We start from the raw sequence: 27,383 nt of genomic DNA, 5'->3' as shown, positions 1-27,383 counted from the left end.
ACCACAGAATGAGCCACTAGGGAAACCAGGAAGTCACAGACAGTTCAGCATGCAGGCACACATGGGTGAGGGAGGCAGACTGTACAGGCCAACAGAAACAGGGCCACAGACTCAGGGGCTTGTATTTCCAAGTACCAAGAAATTCAGGAGACTGAGGTCCAGGGGTCGTTACTGTGCAGATTCAGAGTGTCTAGAACCAGCTGTCAACGGGATCCAGCAACAGAGGTACACACAGACAACGCACCAGGGTAATCCCATCCTGTTCAGATACAGTACAAACACGAGGCAACCACTGGTGATGCATTTGTCCAGTTGCTCTGTGTGTCCACTTGCAATGTGTAACTACATACACATAGGCTGTTTAGATGTGGTTAGAGTGTGGCTAGTGGGAAGTCAGGCTTAACCTCGCTACTGGATATATGTGGAAGCATTAATCTGCATCAGTTTCACCTTCCTCTGCTGGATCCAGGCTCATTTCTCTCATTTTTTCAGTGCTGTGTCCCACACTAGTCACACATTCAAATCTGAACACCACAGTCTGGATTAAGTGAAGACTAAAAGGGTAAAAAAAAATGGCTCTATGGTCACTCTTGGTTTGTTGTCCTTGCCCAGAAGTCAGTACCAAGGATTATGTTCTGGGTCCTATCCTACTGAACATCCCGACCAACGACATGGAAGAGCAAAGAGAGGGCCCTCAGGTTTTTAGACATGAAATTGGAGGGAGCAATAGGCCTGCAGTTCAGAGGGGTCTGCTGAAGCTGGGGAAGTGGCTGACAGAAGGTTCATGAGATTCAGCAAGGACACATGCGGAGTCCTGTCCTGGGAAGACAGTGGGTCTGGCAGTGATACAAGCTCAGCACAGATTGGCTGCAGCAAAGCTCTGCAGGGAAGAACTTGAGGTATTAGTGGACAGTGAACTGTGCATCAGCAAGCAATGCGCCCTGGCAGCAAACACGTTCCTTGGCCGTATGAGTAGAAGCACAGGCAGGGTAAGTGATTTTTCCTCTCTGTTTAGCACTGCACACAGTTTGGATCACTGTGTCAAATCTCAACAACTTGGTACAAAATTAGAGAACAACCAAGATGATCAGGGCCTATAGCACACACTCTACAGCACAGGATGAGGGCGCTCCATTTGTTCACTGTAAACGTGACACTAATAACAACAGCCCCATATTGTTCCATCATGGAGACCACTGACAGAATGGAACAAAGTTTTCTTATGAAGTGCATAGTAGATGAATTGATAGACAAGTGTTCCTAAGTTGAAACAAGAAAGGTCCAGACTGGATGCTAATGCTGTCTACACTGCCTTCTGCGAGTGTGTGCTTAAATGAAAATGTGTTGAACCATGCCCAGATTGTGCCTTATGACAAAGGGTAACAAAAAAATTAATTGAGGCCCATAGAAACTAAAGACATGTAATGAATTATACTATGGACAATTGGGGTCTTACTCAATCCCCCTGACTCATTTAACTTAGTACCATTCATGCACATTATGGTATTATCTATATATGTGTTACAAAGCCAGAACAATTACCTAATTTTGAGGAAATACATGCAGTAATATTTAATTGGAATCCCATGATTTTATTACAGAAAGTCATCTGGAGCATTGCTACATATTGTTTCAGATACTTTTGTCATTTCTAAACACTATCCTTGTCTTGATTATCACCTGTATTGGATGGTCAACAACTGGTTACCTTTTAACCAGTTACTGGTTACTGCAATAAGAAATCAAAAATATCTTTGCTTTTAAAATGGTAATAAATATCATAGATTTTTTTCACAGACAGCATAGGTTGTTTCCTACCTATCATACTTCACACCAATTTTTGATTCCAGCTGCCTCCTCCGGTTTCCTCTCTCTAAAAGCTCCTTCTTCTCTTGCCTGAGCTTATTGTCTTTGTGTTCCAGAAGTTTCTGTCTGTCGAACAGTGCAGTCAAACGTGCATCCAATGACTTTAACGTATTACTGATATCCTGAAATAAAAGAACACGCACCACTAACATTCTTACTGCACACCATACTAACATATGCAAGTTGGCTCTGCTTAATCCATAATAAAATGGGTAGTAGTTCACAACATATACAGTTACAGAAATACATTTCTACCTGTCGTTGGTTTTCCAACTGTCCTCTTTCATCCATATCCACTGAACTAGTGAGATACTGTGCCTCTTTCAAGCATATGTTACTAGTGAGGTTTTGTTTTGTGTAAGAAGATACTTTAATAATATATCTTTCTTCTGCTGTATAGATTTGCCTCAGATTGGTTTCCTGTATGACCTAAGAAGTACAGAAAAATATTAATCTGACAAAAGCATTACTTAAAGCAATACTTTTCAGAACAAAGAATAAATATGATTGATAAACACAGTAAAAAAACACTTCAGCTTATGCAAGATCTCCTTATTAACAACTTTTGCAAAAAGATGTTAAGTTTAATGCAGGATTACATTTGTAATTCAGACTGGTCAGGAAAGAACTGTTGAGTTACTGTCGGAGTATATTACCATAACTAATTAAACAGGTCTGATTGTTAAACTATTATACACACCAATAAAAAACTGTTAGCATTTGTACTGCATAGTGAACGTGGATTGTATTTGCTTCAGATAGGTAACGTTACACAAGTAACAAAGACACTAAGTACTCAAGAATTAATACATGAGATCACAAAGTGAGCTGTAATGTCTAAGTCAAGAAAAGGCATCTGTAGGAAAAAAAGAAGATGCTAGTTTTAAATTACTCATATCAAAAAGGATACTATAAATAACCAAAGATTCACCACAACTTAAGATACATAGAGAGAAAAAATGTCCAGTAAAGCAGAAACAGCAAAAAGCATCCACAAGGTAAGGTACATTTGACTAAAAATGTTGTTCAGTTTATATATGCAGCATCAGCTATATTCTGTCAATTAGGTTTAGTGAATAATTGGGCTGATTGAATTTGTTAAAATGTCTTGCAATATGTTAGCCCATAATGAACTGTTCCCACTTCTACAGGGCAAATAAAAAGGGCAAATTTTTGCTAAATTTTAAATTTTAATTTTAAATTTTAAATTGGTAAAACAATTTTTTGCATTTTCCACATTTACTTGCCAAATAATTTCCAAAATAAAACTCCACACCACAGATGCGTTTGTGCTTCTTCAGATACCTTACCCTTTCAATCATGTCTCTGGTCTTCTGTGTTCCCACAGGAACATCATGAACACGGTACTGGTAACAAAGATAACTCATCACGGGAGGAGGAGCATCAAATAACTCTCGTAAATATGAAAAAAATCCGTATCGGCTGAAGAAGAGATAAAAAAACCAAGCATCACAAATCAAATTCAGCAGGTAAGCAAGCTGAACCTACTGAAGGGTCAGAAAGTCCCATTAACCCAAAACTGAACTGGTGATAATTTCATTTGCATAAAAAATTGTAATGTATAGCAACAAAACAAACCCACTGCACTTAAAACCATTTCCCCGATACAATCAGATACATACTGTAATTCTTCAATAGGTCTTGAAGGTAAATTTTCAGCACATGATTCAGCAGGTGCACATACAGCATTCACTCTTAGTTTCTGATGATCACGCATCTATATTTAGATTATATTAGATTATTAGGTAAAGACCAGAAAAATTCACCACATGCAAGTAAAATATTAATTATTTATTCAGAGTCAGAGTTATTTTCAACTGATGACCTCTGGAACAACTCACAAATTTACTCTGTCTCAGAAATAAGCAAGTTCTCTAAAAGCAATCTCTATTAACATCTCTGAAAACATTACATGCTAGAGAAAATAAAAGCAATCACAGAAATCCAGAGCCAAGTGCTCAGTCTAAAGAGGTAATCACATAAGCGAAAGATCAGTTGAGTTGGTTAAAGCAGCCTTGAACTGTGTTCCACAATCACACAAGCAAGATAAGCCCCCAGAACCCGAGATACCATCACTACTGTTCAGGCATAAAAAAGCGATTAGCTTCCATGAAGAGTGGACAAGTCTTCAAAAACTGCAAGACATTTGTCACTAAATACACTAATGTGCTGACTATAGTCGGGAAATGTTGTGACAGTTTAATACCTTATCTTCTGGTTTTCTCCTCCTGCATCATCTGTCTGACTTTCAAAAGGAACAATCTTCTCACTGATGCAGGAGACAGCAGTACCATGAAAATACAATTCGCTGCTTGGACCACTGCATGTCACAAAAGATGCTTCCTGCCTCTTTAGTCAAAGGGCAATAGAAAATTGTGGTACTAAATTTGTAAACTTCCACTCCAACTATTTTCTTGTACACAGTATTTTCTACTTAAGTGATTATTGCCTTCCTGAGGGAGACAATCTAAAAAACCCACATTTTCTTAATATTCCTGCATTCTTCCAGTTAGTATAAGCTTTAAAAAAACCTTAATTCCAAAGAAAATCTCTAAATACTTTGCATTATCTACTTGTTACAATATAGATATCTACCACTGTCATACAGATGTACTTGGCAGACTCCCAAACTCAGGGCTCCTACTTCAGTACTTAATAAAGTTTTAAAATTGGTGCCAACTTGCCTCCACCAGAAATGTTTCCATATCTTCTTGACACTCAAAAACGAAAGCCTTCATGTCATTGGCTGAAATGTGATTTTCAATGTATTTTGCATGTCTACTGTCTTTCACATTGATCTAATAAAGAAAGGTAATGAGCAAGTGATTTAATACAATTTGACTTAACCAACCCCAAAAACATTTTAAATAGTCAAGAGGATATCCAAACCTACATTTAATGAAAACAATAACCATGTCTTTAAAAATATATTTCCTGCCTTTTTTGCAACCAGTTCTCTTGGGAGGAAACCTATGGTAAGTCAAAGACCACTGTGCTTAATTTTTAGTCATCCACATCCTTTTTCAGCACACTCGAAGTTGATCACCATCATTCACCATACCACCTCTCTCTCTCTCTTCTGCTCCATCCTGACCTTACATTTACAGCAACCCCCATCTTATGCCTAATGGCTCTACTCCAGCACTAGTAAGGATTTTTCAATTAGCAACAGAAAGCACCACACTCCTCAAGCTGAGGTGTCTTTGAATTCCTAAGAAAAGACCCCCCACATACTTAAAATGAAGCTTTCCAAATCTGAATGAAATGTTCATGTTTCTGTTTTTCAGTTAGCTTTCACTAGTAATTAGACATTATGTCATTATACACGACACACAAAAGCAAAATTACACGGAACTACACAATTTAATAGTCTCAAATTGGACAAAGGCTGAGTATAGTTAACAGCAATTTGAAAGCTGGAATTTTTAAGTACACTGAACTAATTTACATGATACCAAAGTATACTGGTTTTGGCTGAGGTTGAGTTAATATTTTCCACAGTGGTTAGTATGGGGCTGTGTTGGGTTTGTGCTGAACAGAGGGTTCATAATACCAAGATGATTGTTATTTCTGAGCAGAGGTTACACAGAGCCAAGGCCTTTCCTACTCTTGGTGCTGCCACAGTGGTAAGGTATGGGTGCATGGGAGACTGGGAGGAAACAGAGTCAGAACACGTGACCCAACTTGACCAAAGAGATATTCCAGATCATCATGCTCAGTATATAACATGAGGGGAAGGAGAAGGAAGGGGGTACATTTGGATGGCTTCCCAAATGTCATAGTTTAGGAATGGTATTCTTCAATTTAGAAAGTCCACTAAAACCATGCCACTTCTCGCTCCAATGTCCCCTCCCCTACTTCCTGTTCCAGCAGGATGGAGATAAGAACTAGAGGCAAAAAAGGTGAAAATCATGGGTTGACATAAGAATAATTTACTGGGAACAGCAATAAGATAAGAAAGCAACCAGTAAATGCAACAGTTTTAATAATAAAAGGTGTAAGACTAACAATTTACACTGAAAGCCCCCAACAAATACTGACTGCCTCTTCCCCACTATGACATCTCCAAACATGAAAGGAATGCCATTCTCAAAAGCAAGAGCCTCTGTCCCCCACACCTAGCAATGAGGCAAGGTGATATGGAACAAATTAGAGTCTAGCCACATCCCTGGGCCACACATCCTCTCAAGCTTTACAAAAGTTTAACCCCGTCCTTGGCCAAAACCAGGACACCCAGAGTCACTGTCATGTGTGATGGGCCTCTGCTCTCCTGGAGATAGCTGAATACTTGTCCACCCTTGGGAAACAGTGATTTAATTCCTTGTGTTGCTTTCCTCATGTGTATGGCTTTGCTTTCCATGTTATATTGTCTTTATCTCACCCCATGAGTTTTACTCTTCTGATTCTCTACCCAATTCTGCAATGGGGCTGTGAGTGAGCAGCTGCCTGGGGCTTGATTGATGGCTGGGGTTACGCCTCTGACACAAAGAAAACAAATCTACACATCAATTGATGTTACAGAGGCTAATGAGGCCTTAAGTAAGGATATCCTTATTGAAACATTCATAAAATTATCTTGATGTGATCTTCAAAGAAGAATTCAAAGTTCTGGAAATAACAAGAAATACTTGGAATTCTAGTCTAAACAAAAGTAATTTTGAGTAGTCCTAGTACACATACAAAGTGTAAGAATTTGTATATAAATATTCTAATATACTAATTTAAATTGTAGTAATACATTATTAAGTAAGTTTGCAATTCTGAAAAGAAGTGCAACTGCAGATCTTCATCCGCTTCACCTTACATGAAGCATATATGGCAAGAGGAGGAATGCACTAAAAAAAGTAATAATTGCTTTGAAAAGTTAGCCCTGCTGTTGCTAGATAGTACAGCTATCAAACGAAAACAAAACACAATGCAAAATTAGCAATCGATTTCTGTGTCTCTAGATGGCTGGGTGGAGCAAACAAAAAAAAACACCACTCGGAGATCAGAGAGAGAGGTAACCACAGCTGAACAGGCTGTGCTGTAAGGAAGATACCCAACTGGCAACTACCACTGCTTTTTTAAGCAGCAACTAAGAACTACTTAAGTCTTAAATAGTAAGACTGGATAATAACTGGTCGCATCTTAGAGGACACCTGCAACAGGCATCTTCTTGTGGAGGAAAGGAGCCATTTCACCTTACTCAATTACTACATTCTCTATGGAATTCTAATTGTGAATATAGTGCATGTACTTGTCAGGACATTCCAAGATGTGTCTTAGAAGTCTTCCAGTCATTCCCGAAGCCTAGCAAGACATAAATAATCTAACCATTAAGAGTGGTATGCAAGTAAATCTTACTTCAAGCATCATGGGTTCACAAGTGTTTTTTTTAAACTTGTCTTTGTTGTTTCTTAGCCACATAAGAGCAGAGTGTGTGTCTCGGAATCTCATTTTAAGGTTCTCTTCCTTCATATGCATTATATTATTAAGTTGTCCAAGGCGATCAATTATTCCTGTAATTTAAAATAGTTTCTTAAACAGAGTCCACAGCAAGTACACACTATAACCAGCATTTTCTGGTATCTACTGACTACACTTCTCCAAAACCAAGGTTGTTAGTCAATTATAAGAACTAAGTTTCTCTTTCCAGAATTGAGATGCTGCTGCTTCTGAAGAAATCTTGAAAACTATTAAAGCTTAAAATCTAAAATAGTATTATAAAGTTACCCAGAGAATAACAAAATATGGTAGAAACTGTAAAAATACTGGAATTTTCCCCTAAAAGTATGATTTTTCAAGACTTGTTCTACCTTTGTATTTAAAAACAAAAACATCCCCAGAGGAAAGAGACAGTAGGACCAGTAATGTGAAATATCTGTATTATTTCATGCTGGCAAAAACCAAAATGTGTAGCAACAAACTGTACATGAAAGCATCTGCTATTCAGAAGAGACAGAGATGAAAACCTGATAATTTTGTGCTGTTCAAGGTAAAATATACAGTGTCTCCTTCCCCAGGCCACTTGGACTCTTACCTCAGTTTCATCTTGGATTCCATGGCAAATTAAGTGCCAGACAGGTATATGCAAATGAGCAACATTCACTGAGGAGTACAACACCCTCACCACCTGTCAAGCTTCATATTTTAATTTCATTTCATTTCTTAGAAAGGACTAATGGCAAATCCTAGACCAATGTAAAGAAACTATGGAATTAAGGTTAGTTAAAGTTCATCTAAGGAGGACAAATACAGCATCAGCAGCTAATATACTTCATATAATATATGAAGTAGCTAAAATATTGCCTCTTCAAACAAACTGCTTTCTCCATCAGACTGGGGATTATTTTTCCAACCTGCTAATTACACATCTTCCTTTATAACGAAAAAAAAAAAAAACCCCGAAACTTCCAAACTGTCAAAGGAGTCTCCTTACCCAGAGATCAGAAGTACTGATTCTTCAAAGGATAGTTTTAAAGTCAGCTGTTACTTTTGAACCTTCTTGTTCAGTTTTGAAAGTGGTTGTTACTTTTAATAAAACTGGTAACAAGAAAGAGGACTGCTATACATGTAAGCCAACTATGAGACTAAAAGTAAACACCTTGAGTTATTTCACTACAGCAGGACAAGTAGATTCTGTACAAGTAGATTCATTAAAATAATAAAATAAATCAACAAAAACCCCTTTAATAGATAACTTACTTTTCTCTTCCTGCTGTTGGTTGTTTTTTTCTGCTCTTAGATCACTGACATCATTATCAATATTTGCCCTTTCTTCTTGTAATTTTTTCAGCTCACTATTAACAGCATCAATCTGTGGCTGAAGATTCTCACAGACTGCCATTGTATCCAGCTCATTCTGCCACTCCTCTATTATTTTTTGGGTTTGGTATATTTTCTTCTGCCTGTTTGTTTCTTCATCTTTTTTCATTCTGAATGCTTGATTAATTTCTTCAATCTAAAAGTTTTGAGTATTTCCAACAAGAAATGAGTTTGGTACACAGAACCTACAACAAATACCCAGGATACCTGTGCAACTGCTATTAAATTATGACATAACCATGCACCCAAACCCCAAGAGTCTCTTACAGTTCCAATAGCACTATGGCAGTTGAAGAACATAAGCAAAAATACAACCAAGCCTACAAATCAATTTTTAAAGTTCCTTCATTTTCACAAATGCAGAACCATAAAGGTTAATAAACTGCCAACAGTTGCTTAATACATCTGAAGTTTAATCTGTCATTAGGTAAAATCTATCGCCCAAACACAACATCGAAGTTTTGACTCTGCATCCTTTTATGTTTAGTTTCTTGACCAAGTGCTTAGAGACTGTTTCACATTCTTGGCAACAATGTTTCTTTTAAAAAAGCAGGACATATAGCCTTAGAAGCAATAACCCCGGCCTCTCACATAAAAGGCATATTAACTGCTGAGCGGATCACTAAAGAGGCTGTAGCTTTTCAAGGAAACCCTATCACAAACAGTGTGTCTGTGTATATCCCTTTCTATCAATACACACACACATACTGTCCATTTTATTAAGCAACTTCTATTAAGCAGTATACATCTCTCTCTTAGTAATTCCAGTTTGACTGATACGAGTTCTAAAGATACATTGTGTGCTGGAGGGATTGAAGAGTGCAAGCACTTGCAGCATCTTCATAGAAATTTGCCACTCTGCTAACAGAAGGGCAGACAAAAAACCCAAAAACAAACATCAAGAAAAGTCAGATAGCAAGATTCTTACCTGTTTATCTTTCATCTCCAAAGCATCTTGTTTCTCTTTACATTTCTCGGAAATATTTCTGATTTCAGCAGTCTGCATACAGTGAGGTATTTAAATTTACAGTCATAAATTCAGTTGTATTTGTAAAAAGTAGTGAGATTTTGAACATCTTGCATATGCATAAGTATTTACTCCACTTTTTACTATTGACAAACTCATACTCACCCATTTCTTATTCTTAACTGTATCTGTAACATGTATAATTTCAGCAATTTGTGGAAACTTGTATAATGGTATACATACTGTACTGTTCACAACCATTCAGCTATGTGTCTGCAAATTCAGGCATGACATAGAGGAAGTTCCTAATCTAAAATTAAAATAACTCCATCCTTGATTTCAATACAAATGTTACATTCAGATGCCTACAATTATAAATTGTTCTCGTCTCTTTCTCCAAACCAACTTTGCAAAGAAAGACGATACTAAAAAGGGAGCAAGGCTTAAGCTCCCAGGCACAGGACGGCCAAACCAGGTTTGTCCAAGTCATCCTACCTCTGAAATTCATTGTGCTTGAGCTAGATCCTACACAACTGAGCTTGACAACTTGTTGGCTCATGTGTAGGCATTCATGTCTCTGCTCCTTCTCTATCCTCAGCTTCTATGAAGTGGAAGAATAATATAGGTTGAAAGGAATTTCTTCAGTCTCATCCCTTCTCAGAGCATGTTTTATTCGGTCAAGTTGCCCAGGCACTCACACAGCTGAGTTCTGAACACAGGGGACATACACAATCTTTTCTCTGAAAATTGAATTCCTCTTTCCCTGAACCCTCAAGGCTGAAGTACTGCAAAGAGAATACTGGAACACTGCAGAAGGATGGAAGGACTTTAAGTAAATTCCAGTGCAAATACGGAAACAAATATAGCACTTTCACCAGAAGAAAGGTCTTCCTACAAAGAGTCAGACTGAAAACATTAAGACGCATCAAAAATGGAGAAAATAAAACTCTGTAGAATTTTCTCCTACTACAACCTCAAAAAAGCACAAAAATTTTAAGACTCATGAAGGAGGTTTGCATAAAGCCAACACAGAAAAAATACATCTGGGTCTTGAGGTACTGATTCTGTGATGCTCTTTAGAAAGAGCTCAGGAAGGCAGTCTGAAGGAGAAGCTCTCTCCCAGGAAACTGATGCACAATGCTCACAGAACAATTCTGAAGGCTCTCAAAATTAGGATGCTAGTAAGGAACTGGAATTGTTTTTCATTTATCAATGTAGTTTCAGTAATACATTTATATATAGACCTACCTACAGAACAGATGAACAACTAGAATTGTCTTTATGATTTTCATTGTACAACCACAAAAGACTACTTTACAGTATTAAATATTGCTTAAAAATTGCATTGCATAGTTAACTCTGTTCAAATGCCTTGAAAGGGCCTGAAGAAATTGTTCTGAAAATAAACCATTTCATCAGACTTTTCCTACAAAATGGGTCACTTTCTTTTTTCCCACATTTTAAATGATACCATTCAAACCACCACGTGTTATTAAAAATTTTTCATCTAACTCAGAAATTGAAAGGGTTTTAACACAAAGAGACAGGAGAAAAAGTCATGCAATGTCTGGATATATTGATTAATATAATTCCCAGATATACTCCACCTTTCTTTGCTGTTCAGCTCTTTCCTTCCAGACAAAACTACAACTCCATACTGTGCTTTTTTTGCCAACAAAGTTCAAAAAAGACAAAATGAAGGTGGTAATTTCTGCTCTCATATATATATCCTCATGTCAAGAGACTGATGTCAAGAAGCAGTCAGAATTAAAGTCATTTGATAATGGATATAAACCTGGAGCAAAGGGTCTGAAGAGAATTATATTCCCTATAGGTCTGTGTGTCCAGAATAGAGAAGACTTAAAACACTAAACTGCTTTCCCTGAATTCCAAATGGAAACTAGTCAACTCCTTTTGGCTTACAGAATAATTACCGTGAAATTCTCACCAAATGCCTGCATTTGTACAAAGATAGAATTGTAAGCTACAAAAAAGTCAAGCAGTCTATGAAAAAGTGAGGAACTAATGAAGACAAAGCAGCTTAAGCTCTTTTAAGTATTTAAGCCTTGCACTTTCACATTATGTCAAGACTATCTCCTGATAGTGCAACCAGCAGTGATTCTCCTTTCCAAGGACATTTCAACAGCCCAACTCTGAAAGTATGTGAGAGGGAAATCAATTACAGCACCTAAAAAAAAGTTATGGTCATGAAAGTTCAAAAAGCAGCAATACACCTCTCAGATCTTAACTTGCCTACTATCATACAAATAGTTCATGCCATAACCATATATATTCCCTTACGTCTTTTCCCGCAATTCTGGACTCTGAGTTCAAGACAAAATAATAATCATTCAAATTAGATGTGGACATATCATTTAAACATCAGAAAAAACAGGTTTGGAAGCGTCTTTTATATATTGAATAGTATCAGTTATCAATAAGGTACAAAATCATAACTCATCACTGCATAGCCATATCAGAGTACTTCAGTAAATCTTCTTTAAATTACTTATTTCAAATTCATCCTCTTTCCTTCTTCCTATATTTCTGGCTACTGGAATATTGTAGAACAAATCCACAAATCCAGTATCCAGATATAAATTAAGCAACACTTCAGCATATGGCTAACCTTTTGAATACACAGTATACAAAAGCTTTACTCAACAAGTTCAAGATTATAAATGAACCATCTTGTACATTCTCTCATGTTTTCTTCTACTGTTTTGTAGGAAGTGTCTATGCTGAGCAAGTTCCCTGTAAGTTAAAACTAAAATGATCCCTGTCCTAGGTTTCTCATGGAAATGAAGTACAACCTTTAACAAAACAGATTACTTTTATATGAATACAGGCCAATACTTCCAAGAACAGTGGTATCAATGGTTAAGTAGAACTCTTCCGTGTTTGAAAAAAACACCTCAGCTTGATACATATGAGTAAAATCTACCAGGATAAGAGCAAGCAGTGAAAACAAAGTTTAGCAATTCACAAGCATGAACGCATTGCTGCATTATAAATAATAATTTCAAGCTTCCAGACATTAACTTTCAAGAAAGTACACTTACTCTTAAACAACAAAAACCTTCAAAACAAAAAGTCCAATCCCACCAAAAAAAGGTGACTTCAGTAAGACTGCAATTTTGGAACGTTTAGGTATTTTGCCTCACAGCATAATAAACTCTTGCAGTACTGTGGGACACAAAACCTAAATACTTTTACTGAAGAACTTTCTTATAATTATGAGGTACTTGAGAACTTCATATTGTTGGTGCAGTGTTTATCACAACAAAAACAACAATCTGTAGGAGTTTTTGGTCTGGTCTTTCTGGTTTGGTTTTGGGTTTGTTTTTTGTTTGGGGCAAAAGTGTGTGTTTTGGGTTTTTTTTGGAGGAAGCACATGACTAGTTTATTAGCTTACAGTGCATTAAATGCCACTGAACTTTCAGAACATCGTTCTCCAGGATGCTTCAAGGCAGCAGTCCTCTACAGGTGTCACATGTATCCACATCAACTCCTCTAAGCGGATCACTTATCTTCAAACAGAACTTACTGCAGCAAACAAACATTCTCATGTCATTGTTTAACTTTGATTATCCACTGCAAATTTGTGCAGCTTACACACACAATTACTTCTACAGTCTGAATAGTAAACAATAGTTAAAATCCTGCAAGGAATTACTGTACTCTTTTTTTTTAATATGGAACTAATATTTTTCCATAAACCCAGGAAGAGCATCTGTTCAAAAAACTTTTGTAAGCTGTAACATACAGGTAGGTTTACCATTAAATTCCCTTATGCATAGAAATATTCATAACTGATGGAAGATCACTGTCTAATTAAAAAATCAAGTCCTACTTAGGGAATTATGTTCAATATTAAAGGAATGTTTTTAGGCCAGTAAAGTTGTAATTTACCTTAAATAAACCATATTTTAAGAAGATAAGAGGAGCGAGCATCCACAAACCCAAAGTACAGAATAGATGAAATAGACATTTAATTCGATGGAAGTACTTAACTTGGGGAAACTATTAACATTATATCCCAGAAGATTTTTAACACACAATGAAGAGAAATTTTAACATTTGCTTTTACGAAACCAAAATTGCTACTAAAGGTTTTACTAAGGAATGTACTCCTTGAACAGACACGGAGAAGACTCTGAAAACCAAGGGCACAAGTGCTTCAGGAAAATTTCTGCTGAAACATTATTATAACACGCTAGAATAAAAGAAGATATTACTTTACATTTTAAAAAGCTGAACACAGAACATCTTAAATATTATCAATGTTAAATAAGAACTTCAATACCTACATTATCTCTGGTTTTCATATCCAGATTCTTTAAGTTTTCTTCAGCTTCTTGGATTTTTTTTGTCCATGGGGACTGTATTTCTTTCAGACACTTCAACTCTTTCTTAACTTGGTTTCGGTTTTGTTTCACTTCCTCATGCTGTTCACGAACATTTTCATATTCCTTGGAGGAGTAGAAAATAAAACAGTAAAAAACTGCTGTATTCTATTCTAGAGTTTTATACTGTCCAAACATTTTAACTGTTCATGAGTTTTAGAAAAAAAATCTCTTTCAGAAACTAGTATTAGAGCAACTATGTAATTAACACTTACTAGTTCCATAGATGAGGAGTTGTAGTCGTCACTCAGTCCCAAGTGAATGAGGACACATTATTAATACTTCTTAAATAATATGCAATTCAAGTAGCAGAAAAAATAATCCATTTGTCTGCAATTACTTCGTATCTATGCCCATCTGGGATTGTGGAAAAATCTCCTTAGCCCCTCTCTGTTCATAGTTTGAGACTACTTAGGCAGGAGTCTAAAAGCTAAGGAGCAAATAACCATAAACAATTTCAGGAGAAAGAAAAGGAAAGAAGCTGGACAGATCATCAGAGCAAGTAACAGACACAACCACTGCTGGAGTAAACCAAGGGGACAGAGTGGAACACACTTTCGGGAAACAAAAATACTACCACACACCACAAACACCAAAGCCATTGCTGTATAGAAAGTTTAACTGAAGATGCATTCAGGAGAGAAAAGAGAGGGTAAGCAGTATGGTGACCAAGAAGCTCCACTTCAAGAAGCTGGGAATTTTGTAGAGAAAATAGTTTAAGCTGAAGGAGTCATTATTAGGGATTTTTTTGTGTGTGTTATACTCTCTGGAGAGAAAAAACATTAAAAAGGGAAGGCATAAATATAAGGGGAACCTCTCCCCAGCCCCCCCAAACAAAGAAACATAAGAAAATAATACACTTCATGACTGTGAAGCGTTCATGAGGAAAAAAAAAATAATGTTCAGAGCACCAGAGAGTGAAGAGGGTTCATGTGGGGAGGGAGACAGAGAAAGGGAAGGCTGTTTGACTTTGTATGCAGTAAAGAAAGCCCCCAGTTCAGAACATATGCCTAGCTTATTCCAAGCCTTGGAGTTTATTATTACAACAATATGAATAGGAATAATAATAGCAATAATAATGTTACATGAAGACCACCTGGAAGCTATTTGTAACAGGTGACTTGGGTTATCTGCTACCACTTCTTCATAGTTACTTAACTAACCTGATGAATCACAGGTAAATCAACCCAGTCTACAAAATCCAAGGTCTTTCTTTACAGTATCTTTTCATAAAGTCAAAAAGTATTTGAAGAAAGCTACTCTAATTCTGTGAAGTAGTCAGTAGCCACTGTTACAAGATTAATGAGGTCATTGATTATATTTTCACTTAGCTGAAAGATTAAGGTTAAATTTTAGCTCTACTCTAAATAAGGCATTTTGTTTCAAGAATAAACACACATATAATATATAAAACACATATATATAAAACACACATATAATTACACTTCAGATTTCTCAGATACAAAGTACAGGCAAGTTCCACAGAACCGTCATGACATCATTTTTACACAGCAGAGCCTTTCAATACTATAAGAAAATCTGACTTAAACCAGATCTCTGTATTTTGATTATCTGTACACAAGTAAATTTGATGCTTGTAATTACACACTCCACTAAAGACCTGCAGAACTTCCAAAGCATTTCAGCTTTCCCAAGAGATATTGGCATCTTAAAACAATGTTTTTCTTAATTGTAAATGTCAGAGGAGGAAAAGAATGGACATGGCTTGACCAAACACATTTTCAAAACTACATGATTCTGGAACTATGGAATTCTACAGAACTTAAAATATATGTTCAAGAACTTATTAGACACAGACGTTTGTGAAAATGGTGTACAGTTCTCCACACATAGAAGCAGTTGTCACTGTCTAGGAAAAATTGCTTGACAAAAAGATGTTCCTCAGGTGAAAAGCAGAGGGGTCCTCAGAATAAAAATGGACTTCAACAGTGACCAGAACATGAATAAGCTCCTCACTAGGCCTCCTCTTTTCCTCTATCATTAAGAAACAGTCTAATATCATATTTGAGTTATCACTTTTCTAGGCTGCCCGTTTCTCTATTTCACAACATCATGCAGTGTTTATACATCTGCCTTTCAGCTGACTTGAAAGCTCAGCTCTAGCTACTCTGCTTTGTTAAAAAGGTAAATTGAACAGGAAGGTGTGTTCAGTCTTCAAGTTGAAATTTGCATTTTGGGGAGGAGGGAGCAGATGAAACATCCACAGACGGAAGAATAAACTCCCATATTATTCTCAACTTTGGTAAATCTCATTTTAAACACAAAAACACCCTTCATTCTTAGGACTAAACAGTGCCAGGTCAAAACAACAAAATGAATTCCCATGCTCTGGTAGAACAATGCAGTTCTTCTTTTAGAAAGAGCTTGATATTTTGCAATTTAAGAGAATAATGAAAGCTCTGTCACAGTTTGATCAATCACAAAACAGCAACAGAATGTGAAATTTTATTACAGCCCATAGTTCAGATATCCTCTAGCTAGTAAAACAATTACATCAATGCCCTTTGATTTCAAATGTAAACTAAGTACATGGAAGATCTCAAGTTAAAATTTATTATGATTTCCCTACAGTCATTGCTCTCGGCATCTCGAAAGTGCATATTTACCTCCAGTTCTCTTGTCTTTTCCCTGAATCTAATATACACTAATTCTGGACTCAATCAGAACTCCACCAAAGTGTGAAAGCATGCTGTTGTTTCTATGGATTCATTGGCCAAAAAGTTACACTCAACTGAGTGCACCCACTAAACCTAACATACTGAGCAATATAAACTGTCTAGAAGACAGCAGTGGCAGTAAGGTGTGACAAAGTCTGACTAAACTTGCTTAAGTAACACGTAACTAACAGCCATGTTCCCTAATTTATGGATGGCGACTTAATGGACAGTAGATAAAATCATTAGCTTAGGTTTCCTCTGCCAGTGTCCAGCAAGCCTTTAGAGTTCTGTATAAGCAAGTATCTTACAGCAGAGAACAATCAGTATCAGCCTACATTAATTATGTAAAATGAGGCTAATACTTGTAGTAAGAAAAAAATCCCACCATTCAGTAAGTATTGACATCACAGAAGGTATAACCTACTTCCTTAACACCTACCACTATCCATCTATTTCAGTTGCTACTCCTAAATTCCTCTGTTGATAGCAACAAGATTTGAAGGCAGTGATGGGATTTCCAGTTGCTCAAGATCCAAAGGACATAATGTTCTTTACATAGACATGTGAAGCTCTGTTATACACAAAACTGCAAGTTTTTTAGTCTTTACAAGTAGTATATGAAGTTTTCTGAATGTTCTATAGCTGTATATCGTTAACTCTACAATTATAATATATATAATTATAATATAATTAACTCTCAGCTTGCAAACAAGGCAAACAACATATTGTTTCAGTAAACTGAAATCTCCATCAGTTTCAACTGTTTAGAATAATTTAATCTGACTGATCACTCAAGACTAAACTGAGCTAGTATTAAAGTGCTCCTCGGAAAGATTTATTTTCTTCATTATTTTCTTCTTTATTTTTTGTGTAAATGACTTGCTCTTTATTCTAGGTTTTTCAAGTGTGTTTTAAATTTTTTCTGTCCAAATGCTAATATTTTTGAGATTGGCAACTTAAATTCACTGACATGTCTATCATGCACACTAAATCTCAACTAATAAATTAAGAGGAATACAACCTCTAAAAAAAATTAACAAAAAAATATTTAAAAAGTTACAGCTGAAGAAGCACGCAGAGCTGGCTAGAGCTTAAACTAGTTGCTTCTGCACAGAATAAAAGGAGTACTGCTCTAGGCCCGTACTGCTGGCTTTCCTAAGTGTGCAGCAACTATCTGAACTACTTTTGAAGCAACTTATTCAGCTAGGTACATAAGCAAAAATCACAGTTAGCCCAAGAACAGAACTTTAAGACTTGGCCTGTTTGCACTGAGCAACTGTAATGATATTCAAATTACTCCAGTCACACTTCTTCTAAAGCAACTTTTGGCCTATTTCTAATTTCACATTCTTACTGAAAATGGTTAGGTGAGAAAAACACTGGAAATGCAACTTACCACCCATGGCCTTTTCCTCTCAAGCATCTCTATTAAGTCTACGTGGCGCTTGCACTCATGGTACCTTTCAACATCCTGCTTGTACCGTTCAACCCTCTGTTTCATTTTCTCCAATGAGGTGGTTTTTTCTCTGCACAAGTTCTGTAATACATGTTTTCACGTTTTACAATATCTAAACAGTTCTCAGAAAATAGTCTACATCTCACCTGTACATTAAAGCAGAAATTTAACACTAGAAGAGACATTTTAGTACAGCAGTAACTAGAGGAGAACCATTCAAAAAGACAGCAACACGAGAACAAAGGATTAAAAGAATGGCTTGTATGGCTAAGGACAGATATTGTTCCCAGAACACTGGTCCTTTTCCTTTTTCTCTAGCTCTTCATTTTCAAGGAAGTGAGCAACACTAAAACAAAGTCATACTTGCTCATAAGCCAATGGTTTATAAAAGAGCTGTCTAGGAAAATTGTTGTCAGTCAAAAATCTCAGAGAAGCAAGGAATATTTGACAACAGGTATCCCTCCTCTTTGGGGTCTGGGCCGTTTGCACATATCTTTGTACTTACAAGCATGTGAGTGAATGAGTTCTGAGAGAAGATGTGTATTATTTGGTAAAATTAACTTACCACAGACTTTGTAAATAAATATCACTTTCTAATTCTGTAACATGTCAGGGTAAAATTTATTACACTTTTTCTACATTGATTGCTCTCTAAAAAGCATATTTACCTCCAGTTCCCTTTCCTTTTCTCTGAAATTTTTCAGTTCACAATGAAACTGGTACATTTCTGGAGAACCAATCGATTTTTCAGTGGCTTCGAGTAACTCAGTCTTACTCAGTTTTGTAAATTCTCCAACTTTGTCCTACAAAATTTTAAAAAGTTATAAAAAATACAGGAATAGCTGGAACAGTGCAATACGGTAATACTGGATTTATACACTGAAACGTACTTCTCACAAACATCACACCTGACTTACAGTTTTATGCAAAATATCTCTGTTATAGTTAATGACCATCTCATGGAGTAGCAACCAAACCTTCCACTGCATTTGCTCTCAGGCTGCTGAATCAACATTGCAGTACAAATTTTTTGTGGTATAAATACTACGACTAACTCAAAAGTTAAGCCACATAGAAGTTACTATTAAAGCTGGCAGCCAAGGCTATTAGGAAGTACTGCTGTTGAAGGCAGAAGAACAGCTCAAAACTGAGACTTAGCGCAAGAAGTGTGCTTGCTGTTGATATATTGGGAGAGAACAAATAAACTAGAACTATCAACACTGTAATATTGACTGAACTGACATTTAAGTACTTAAGAGAAAAAGTTATTTTAAATGCAAAGTTATGTTATGTAAGTATGTATGTAGGAAGTTCCGAACAAATATTATATGTAAGTGAGAATGAACTATCAAACATCTGGCATATTTTTGTTTCTGCACTATTAGCTTTCTAAACTCTAATGCTCTTTTGCATTCTGTCTTCCGTCTTCAGAATTCTTGAATTCAACAATAACCTCATGGCTAGTCTCTGATAAGGTTTCCTTTTACTACTATTCCTGATGATTCAAACGAACTGGGAAAGAACCTGTCATAACTTTAAGGTGCAATGTGAAGCAACTTAGCTACCTGCACAGGAATCCTGACCTGCTTGAACACGCAAATATGTTCAAATATGGAAACTGCCAGTAGTATTCTTTTATCTTCTCTCTCCTTTAAGACTTATTTTCCACTAGGATGACTTTACTATTACATAATTCAATCCTATACATCTTTAAGCCCTATGCTCAACAAACTGCTGACATTACCAGAAAGGCTCTATTAGCAAGTGCTGCTACTTGAACACCAAGACAAGGGAACATTATCATCTTTCCTTTCAGAGTCAACAGGTATAATATTGTCCAATTAGTGAGCCTTGAAGGTCACACAGCTCCTCTTTTCTTTCACCATAACAACAGAATAGCTTCCTCATCCCTCCTGTTCTTTGTGCTGTCCCACTGAACTAGCTGAAGTGCAGTTAAAGCTAACAAGCAACAAAATCCTCTCAAAGCACCATACTCCATTTATACCCATTGTCTTTCAAAATTAATTCATACCTGAGGAAGAAACTGGCACAAATTGTCCATCTGGATGTTCAAGGCTGCAATCTGTTCTTCTACTGTTTTCAGGGTTGCTGGTTTTCTGTTGATAAACCACACTGATGCATTGCTCACCACATAAATCTCACGTGTGATGATAATATTGTCTGGTGAATTAAACCTGATTAATAGAAAGAAGTGTTTACAGAACATTTGAAAAGTGTTACACTTTCAAAGGTTGCCATGTGTCAAAGTAATGTTAGAGCTTATCAGCAGCTAAATATTTAATCTAAATTAACTGGACAGTAGCATCAGATTCTCATTTTCATGATTCGGAAAACATCTCGTACTTCAGTGATGAATTAAACTCACATGGGAAACATCAAGAATATCTGTAAATCTTAACTCAGAAATTACTTATATAAATGAGATGCCCATGCAGAATGTATGAAACACAAGTTGTTATAAATGTGAACAGCTTCTATAAAAGTAAACTTTGTGTGAGATTTAGTAAAATTTAAAATTGGTGTGAAGCAGGTACAGTACATCTTTAAGTACTAGTGTACAAAAATACATCAGTAAGCTGTGTATATATATTCCATTTGAGATAAAAATAGCATACAACACAAAAAATACTAATTTATTTTCATTTTTTGCTTTTAAAAACCACTAAAGATACATTAGTTTTCAGTTAATTTTCTAGCTCAATATCTATTTTCAAAAATTTCGTCTGGTTAAGATGCAGCAATAACAACTAAGTCAGACTCCTGGAATTTTGATTTACGATTTTGATTTAGAAATCTAGTGCCTGTTAAGCATATGGTTAAGGATGGAGAATATAAGCTTGTAGGGTGGCCATGTACCTCAGGACATTTAAGAATAGGGACCAATGCAGAAGCGAGTACACATCTGCTGCCAGTGTCTGGGCTTAGACTATTTCTTGATTACTGAATTATTACTTCCTGCATCACCTCATTTTAATTTATAAGACTTACTTCAAAAGACATACAAAGCTATGCTCCTTTCTTTCATTAAATTAATAACATCCTTTTACTATCATAAGTTCGTTTTAGCTAAATTTCAAGGGCCAAATTCAACAAAGGCAATACATGCCTACAGAATTTCAATTTTTAGTTCTTGTCAAAAAAAGCAATCTTCTGCATCGTTGGTCTCCCATTTCAGATGTTGTATTTAAATATTTTCTACCGATCAGACAAAGAACTCAACTACACTGCAGCCATGACACGCCAGGTCTAATGAGCCATGAAATGCTAAGTCTGCACACACTGCAAGATTCTTTCCATACTTGCAAGTAACATTGGAATATATTTATATTAAAACAACCGCACCATACATCCTATCTCCTGAACATATTGCCTGGCCAGTCTCTAAAGAGGGTCTTACTTGATCACTCCCACAATAACAAAAATGGACAGGACTTCTTCCAAGACCTGCTGTGGTATTTTTTTTCTCAATAAAATTTTCTTTTTAGAGAATCTGATCAGGGTGGCCAATTGTTATACAAATTGACACAGGCTATGAATCAGTTGGCTATCTCTATTTTCTGTTTCATTCAGGCAAACAGACTGGGTTAAGTCTTATTAAAATCACTTGTGTCATAGAATCCACAAAAAAAGAAGCACTTAATACTGCCCTATGCAGAAGCTACTAATGGAGTTTCACAGTCTAAATAATTTCTAGTTGCTCTGTTTTGCAACAGCTTACCTACAAGACTGCATTACATGGAATTAGTCAGATTGGGGTTTTTTACTCCTTTTCTATCAGTATGTGATTCAGTGAGAATTTAGGCAAGCCCCTCCTATTAGCAGTATCAGTATAAGAAAGTGAAGGCAAATCAATCTGTTTTAAAACTTAGACTTTTGTCTTTTCTTTTTCAACAGAAAGAATTCCAACCACCATGTGGTGATGGCAGTACTGACTAAATTTAAATCATCTGAACCTTAAATGTAATTAAAAGCAAAACACACCATACAGAACTATCTTCATCTATGCATTCTTTGTACAACAAGACAAGGTGAAATGCTTCAGAGAGATCACAAGTAGCCATCACTGCTTATTTCTTGTGTGATAATTATTTTAAGCTTTATGTTCCGAAGTCTAGGGGAATTAGAAAAGAACAAATTAAAGCACCAGCTTAAAGACAGACCTCTGAACACTAGAATTTTTTCTCACAACTTTGTGAATGACTATGTGGGGAAATGATTCAATTAAAAGTGCATGACGAAATAGTTTTACTACTTACAGTTCAATTTCCACTACGCCTTTCATGCACCCCTGCTTCACAAAGAGACCGATCTACAAAATCGATTTACAAATTGTTACTGCAAAATAAAATGTATTACCTTACAAGAATATGCATTTGTATAATAGAGGTGCTATAATAGCGTATTTTATTGAAAACTTACAATTAAAAGCAAAATTAAGCACTAACTAAAAATAAAGGAAGACACTACTATCCTCCACCAGCAGCATTAGAACCTCCTCCTCAAGTTGACAATTTCTGATCAACTTCAGCCTCCAAAATGGAACAAATTATAATCAGCAGATCCACAGAAAGGAACAAGTTATCATGAACTTGGGGAACAAAAAGAAGTGAAAAGACATTGCCCAAAAGCTATACTAGAAGTGCCAATTCTAATAGTATGAAAATAAATTATGAAAAGATTAGAGAAAGACCAACACCAATGACATGTAGTCAATTCCCATATTCACATTTCCTTATGACTGAACAGCTCCAAGAGAATATATGCAATCATTTAGGCACACAGATTTATTGCTCCAAATCTACTCAAATTGTATCCAATGAGAACATCCAAGAAAGCAAGTGCAAAAATTTGAAAATTTCAAAATATAAACTTCCTACTACAGCATCAATGAACAGTATCTTGACAGTAAAAAGTGAAAATAGAGTACAGCAATCCAAATTCCATTTAAATCAAAGATCAGTGCCTCCATGCTTTTAGCTGAATTTTCAAGACACGTTATGAGTACGTTATTTCTACAGGTACTACGTATTTTGGAATTTATTTTAGACTTTGTCTATTTCTCCTTTAGTTGGTACTAAACTTATGAAATGTTTAGGCCATTAAGTGGCCTTCTTCTACCCTATTGTGAATGCTTAGCCATCTTCAAATAAAACCTCTAGTCCATTCAGGTTGCACTACAATTTAGGTGTTTCCATTTCATAATTTATACAAGACAGTAAGTAGTTAATTAAGATAATTCCCCCTTCGTCTCTGGACCAGGCTATTCTTCAATTCAGATGCCTTACTTTTTATAAAAGTAAAGGAAATCACAGAAGACAGTCTTTCTCCCTATCCTCTGATGGACATCGCTCTAAATGAAATTCAAACTAATTATGAAAATCACAAAAGCTCATAATTACCTTATCAGCTCGCCCTAGAAAAGAAGGTTTTCCAGCCAGTCCCAGGCAGATGGCACAAACAATGCTTGACTTGCCTGTGCCATTAGCACCTAGAACCACGTTCAGGTTGGGCCCTGGATGTACTTCACAGACAGTGTATGTGCTGGAAAACAGAGCAAGCTTTTGAATTTTAAAGCACTTTATTACCTTAAAAAAAAGGAACTTGCTTAGAAACATTCCATGATTTTATTAAACAGATAGCATTACCTCATCTAGACTCAATTATGAAATACCATTTTGTAAGAAAGTCTCAAGAGTGAAAACTAACATTTCAATGAAACACCATGAAATACATTTCTACCAGCCAGAGTAATCACTAGAACTTTCTTTAAAATCGGTGACTGATGAATGAAATCCGGCGATACAATGATTACTTTTTAATAGAGCTTGCCAAGGTATCATTTTATTTTATGCATCAAAAAGAAGATAGAAACTGATCATACAGTAGCTTTCTTGAGTTACCATATCAGCCCATCTCTAGTGTTTGTTTTATTCTAACTGCATTAGACATCTTTCATCATGTGCATCCAGCATGCCTACAGCACTAATAACTATGGGAAGAGACCAAACCCACCCATAAAAACTATTATCAAGTTGACACCCTAAACGTATAGAAAATCATTTAATGTTCTATTCCTGCACTGTGCCAAACACAGAGAGCTGAAACACTACCACTAAAGGAAGAGTACAAAGCAGTTAATGGCAACACAGCACTACAAACCATGTACTTGTGGAAGAGAAGGTATCTGAACCCATAACGAAGATTTAAACTGCTGTCTCTGAAGATTCAATCAACATCTAACCCGTCACCCATGCACCACACTGCTGAAGGTTTTAAAGGCTGGCATTTTAAAGGCACCTCCACAATTCCCCACCCCTCCATCCTGGATGGGGCTGGCTTATGGCATGGAGCTATAAGCCGTATAAATGGCCTGACAACTTCTGCTGGTCGAAAAATAATGGTAATCGCAGTACACAGCAGCTGAAAAAAACACGTGCAACGACCACAGACGCTTCATCCTAATGGGTCTTAAGGTCTATCCCCACTGCCCTACGAGCGTCTCCTGCACTCTCCCCTGCTGCGTTGCTTGGCAGCCAACTGCTCGAGAGACAAAGAGTACGCAGAGGCTGCACGGCCGACAGGAGCCATCACCTCCGAGGAAGGCTGCCCGGCATCGGGGAACGCGCCCCCAGAGAAGCGACACTGCGCTGACAATCCCTGGGACTCGTAACCCACACAACAGTGTCTCCGAGCTCCCCACTCCGAGCAAGAACACTACCTTACAGCGAACATCGCTACCCTCCCTCCTTCCTCCAACCCCCGCAACCCCTGGGATCCACACGACCCCGCTCCTCTGCTTCGGCCCCTCTACGGCGGGGCGGAAGGGGCAGGCCGCGGCCGCTCAAGGGAAGTGAAAAGCCCCCCGCTTACTCACAGAAAGTTTTCCATGAAGATCCTGACGATGGAGCCCAGAACAAAGGGAGACTGGGACTCAACACGCTTCACAGCCTTCGCGACAGCTTTCCCCTTTTCCCGCGCCGCCGCCATCTTCCCCTCCATCCCACCGCTCCCTTCCCCTTGGGGCCGGCACCGCGCCGCGCGCGCGTTGCCCGAGGGGGCGGGACTCAGCCGCGCCGAAGCGTCTCATTGGCGTGGAGCGAGCGGCGCAGGCGCCCATTGGCTGGCGGGGCGTTGCGAGACGTTGCGGCCGTTGTTGCTGAGGCGGCCGCGGCGCCCGGGACCTGCGCGGGACCGGTGCAGAGCCGCGCGCGTGTACCATTCGCTGCTACATTTCCTGCGTACGTCTTCGGCGTTATGAGCGGTTGGGCGTGTTTAGCTTGGAGGAGACTGAGAGGAAATCTCGTTAATGCATACAACTATCTCAAAGGCCGTTGGCAAGAGAATGGTGCTAGACTCTTTTCAGTGCTGCCCTGCGACAGGACGAGGAGCAGTGGCCATAAACTAAAACTCAGGCGGTTCTTCCTCAGCATGAGAACTTCTGTACCTTGAGGGTGGCAGAGCAGTGTAACAGCCTTCCTCTGGCGGTTGTGGAGTCTCCCTGTCTGGAGGCATTCAAACCCCACCTAGACACCCTAGACACATTCCTGTGTGACTTGCTGTAAGTGACCCTGCCTTGGCAGGGTAGGTTGGAATAGATCATCTCTAGACCTATAACATTCTAAGAATGCCTGTCAGACGGGGCGGGGGGGGGGTGATGGTGGTGGTAAGCTCAAGGGTGAGCCCAAGAGCCACGAATCAAGGCTGAGGCGTAAGGAGGATTCCTGAGTGGCCCAGACTGAGGAGCATGGCAGAGTTATGTACCACAACAGGCAGCTTATCTTTTCTTTGATGTGGGATGAGAGTCAGGTTTTCTCGTTTTCAAAACATAAGAGGTTTTGAACACAGGACTCAGTGTGTCTGTCACGGAGGAGAAGCGTGCTCTTTCCATCTTTCCAGCCTTGGTCCTTACAACACTGTGTCTCCAGAGCAGTGGGTCTCCTGAGTGAGGGCAGTCACGCTGGCAAGCTCTGCTCACATCCAGGCAGATAAAATGCTAGGTCTTTTAGTGTTTGGCTTGAGCTGTCTTTGTGAATCTTCATGATTGTAAAGTTAAGTTTATATTAGGTTTATTTTGGTGCAACGCCATCATCAGAATACCATTTCATTTACTTTATAAAGACAGAATAATAGTGACATTTTGTAACAGTTGTCATTCTGGATTTCTATTCTAGTTTTTATTCTGGATTTCTATTGATGTAAATGAAATCTGAATTTGCTCCTGGTTTTGGAAATAATTAAGGATAATGATGAAATGAAAACGAATGGAACAATGTTTACAAAATAAGAACAATATTAAACATGAGGACAGTATTAAATAGGAGGAGAATGAGAGCTTTCCACTGATCTCAGGACAAGGTGAAGTCCAGTCCAGCACAAAGCTACATTTACAGCAATCAAATACCACTTGGGGCATTTTAGCTTGAAAATATATATTTTCGAGGATTCTTTTTCATTTCAATTTCACAGGTTATGACACAACTGGGATCAAAGCAGTTACTTGTAAGTTCTTGTCATGGGTTGGCACTGGCCAGATGCTAGTGCACCCATGAGTGTATGTTTTTCCTAACAAACTGCTGTGCGATGTGGTCAAGAACAGAGCAGAGTAGGCCCAAAACTTGAAATACAAAGAAAACTTTATTAAACTACATAAGAACAGAAAATAGAAAAGGAAAAAAACCCTAAACACACAAAAAGAACAGAAATGAAAACCTCCCAGAACATTTCTTCTCCTCCCCATAATTTCCAACCATTCCACACTCTAACTTTTAACACTACACATTACCCTCCATCTTACTTATTTAAACCAAAACCCTGGGTTCCCAATCAAAGTCATTGTTATAAATTAGGGCCAGGAGAGCTTCTTCTGCTTATTAAAAAATTTCAGCCTTGGGGTGGGGGCTCGAGAGGTGCGCGCCACCGCCTCCGCTGCTCCCAGGTCGATGTCAAAGAGGAGGAGCATGTCGTCCCTGTTGTTGCAGACACCAGGTGTGGGGGTCTCATCCTCACAGGAACGTCTAAAGACCTCTGTTAAATGGCTCAGAGTCTAGGGGTCCTACTCTGATGGAGCTCGGTACAAGTCAGGGCGACACTTGTGAGCTCTTCTCTGTTGAAAGGTACTTCTTTTCTTTATTAGGTGTTATGTTTCTTTTGTAAGAACTCTT

General features: G+C 37.7%; 1 protein-coding gene across 1 annotated transcript in view; it reads right to left on the bottom strand.

The window, feature by feature from the left end:
* SMC5 (structural maintenance of chromosomes 5) overlaps nucleotides 1–25,260 on the bottom strand; it is a 45,342-nt gene extending 20,082 nt beyond the window's left edge. Inside the window, exons 1-15 of the mRNA XM_063421538.1 lie at nucleotides 25,097–25,260; nucleotides 23,622–23,763; nucleotides 22,479–22,531; nucleotides 20,234–20,396; nucleotides 18,870–19,004; nucleotides 18,142–18,282; nucleotides 13,972–14,133; nucleotides 9,623–9,694; nucleotides 8,575–8,830; nucleotides 7,234–7,388; nucleotides 4,572–4,685; nucleotides 3,510–3,604; nucleotides 3,177–3,309; nucleotides 2,122–2,295; nucleotides 1,819–1,988 (exon numbers count right to left, since the gene is read on the bottom strand). Of these exons, the coding sequence (XP_063277608.1) occupies nucleotides 1,819–1,988; nucleotides 2,122–2,295; nucleotides 3,177–3,309; nucleotides 3,510–3,604; nucleotides 4,572–4,685; nucleotides 7,234–7,388; nucleotides 8,575–8,830; nucleotides 9,623–9,694; nucleotides 13,972–14,133; nucleotides 18,142–18,282; nucleotides 18,870–19,004; nucleotides 20,234–20,396; nucleotides 22,479–22,531; nucleotides 23,622–23,763; nucleotides 25,097–25,221 (2,090 nt within the window). The 5' untranslated portion in view covers nucleotides 25,222–25,260. The remainder of the gene's footprint in view (nucleotides 1–1,818; nucleotides 1,989–2,121; nucleotides 2,296–3,176; nucleotides 3,310–3,509; nucleotides 3,605–4,571; nucleotides 4,686–7,233; nucleotides 7,389–8,574; nucleotides 8,831–9,622; nucleotides 9,695–13,971; nucleotides 14,134–18,141; nucleotides 18,283–18,869; nucleotides 19,005–20,233; nucleotides 20,397–22,478; nucleotides 22,532–23,621; nucleotides 23,764–25,096) is intronic.
* Nucleotides 25,261–27,383: the final 2,123 nt, after the last annotated feature.

The sequence above is a fragment of the Prinia subflava genome, chromosome Z (genome assembly GCF_021018805.1).
Source record: "Prinia subflava isolate CZ2003 ecotype Zambia chromosome Z, Cam_Psub_1.2, whole genome shotgun sequence".
NCBI lineage: Eukaryota > Metazoa > Chordata > Aves > Passeriformes > Cisticolidae > Prinia > Prinia subflava.
This window is presented reverse-complemented; position numbering and strand designations above follow the sequence as displayed.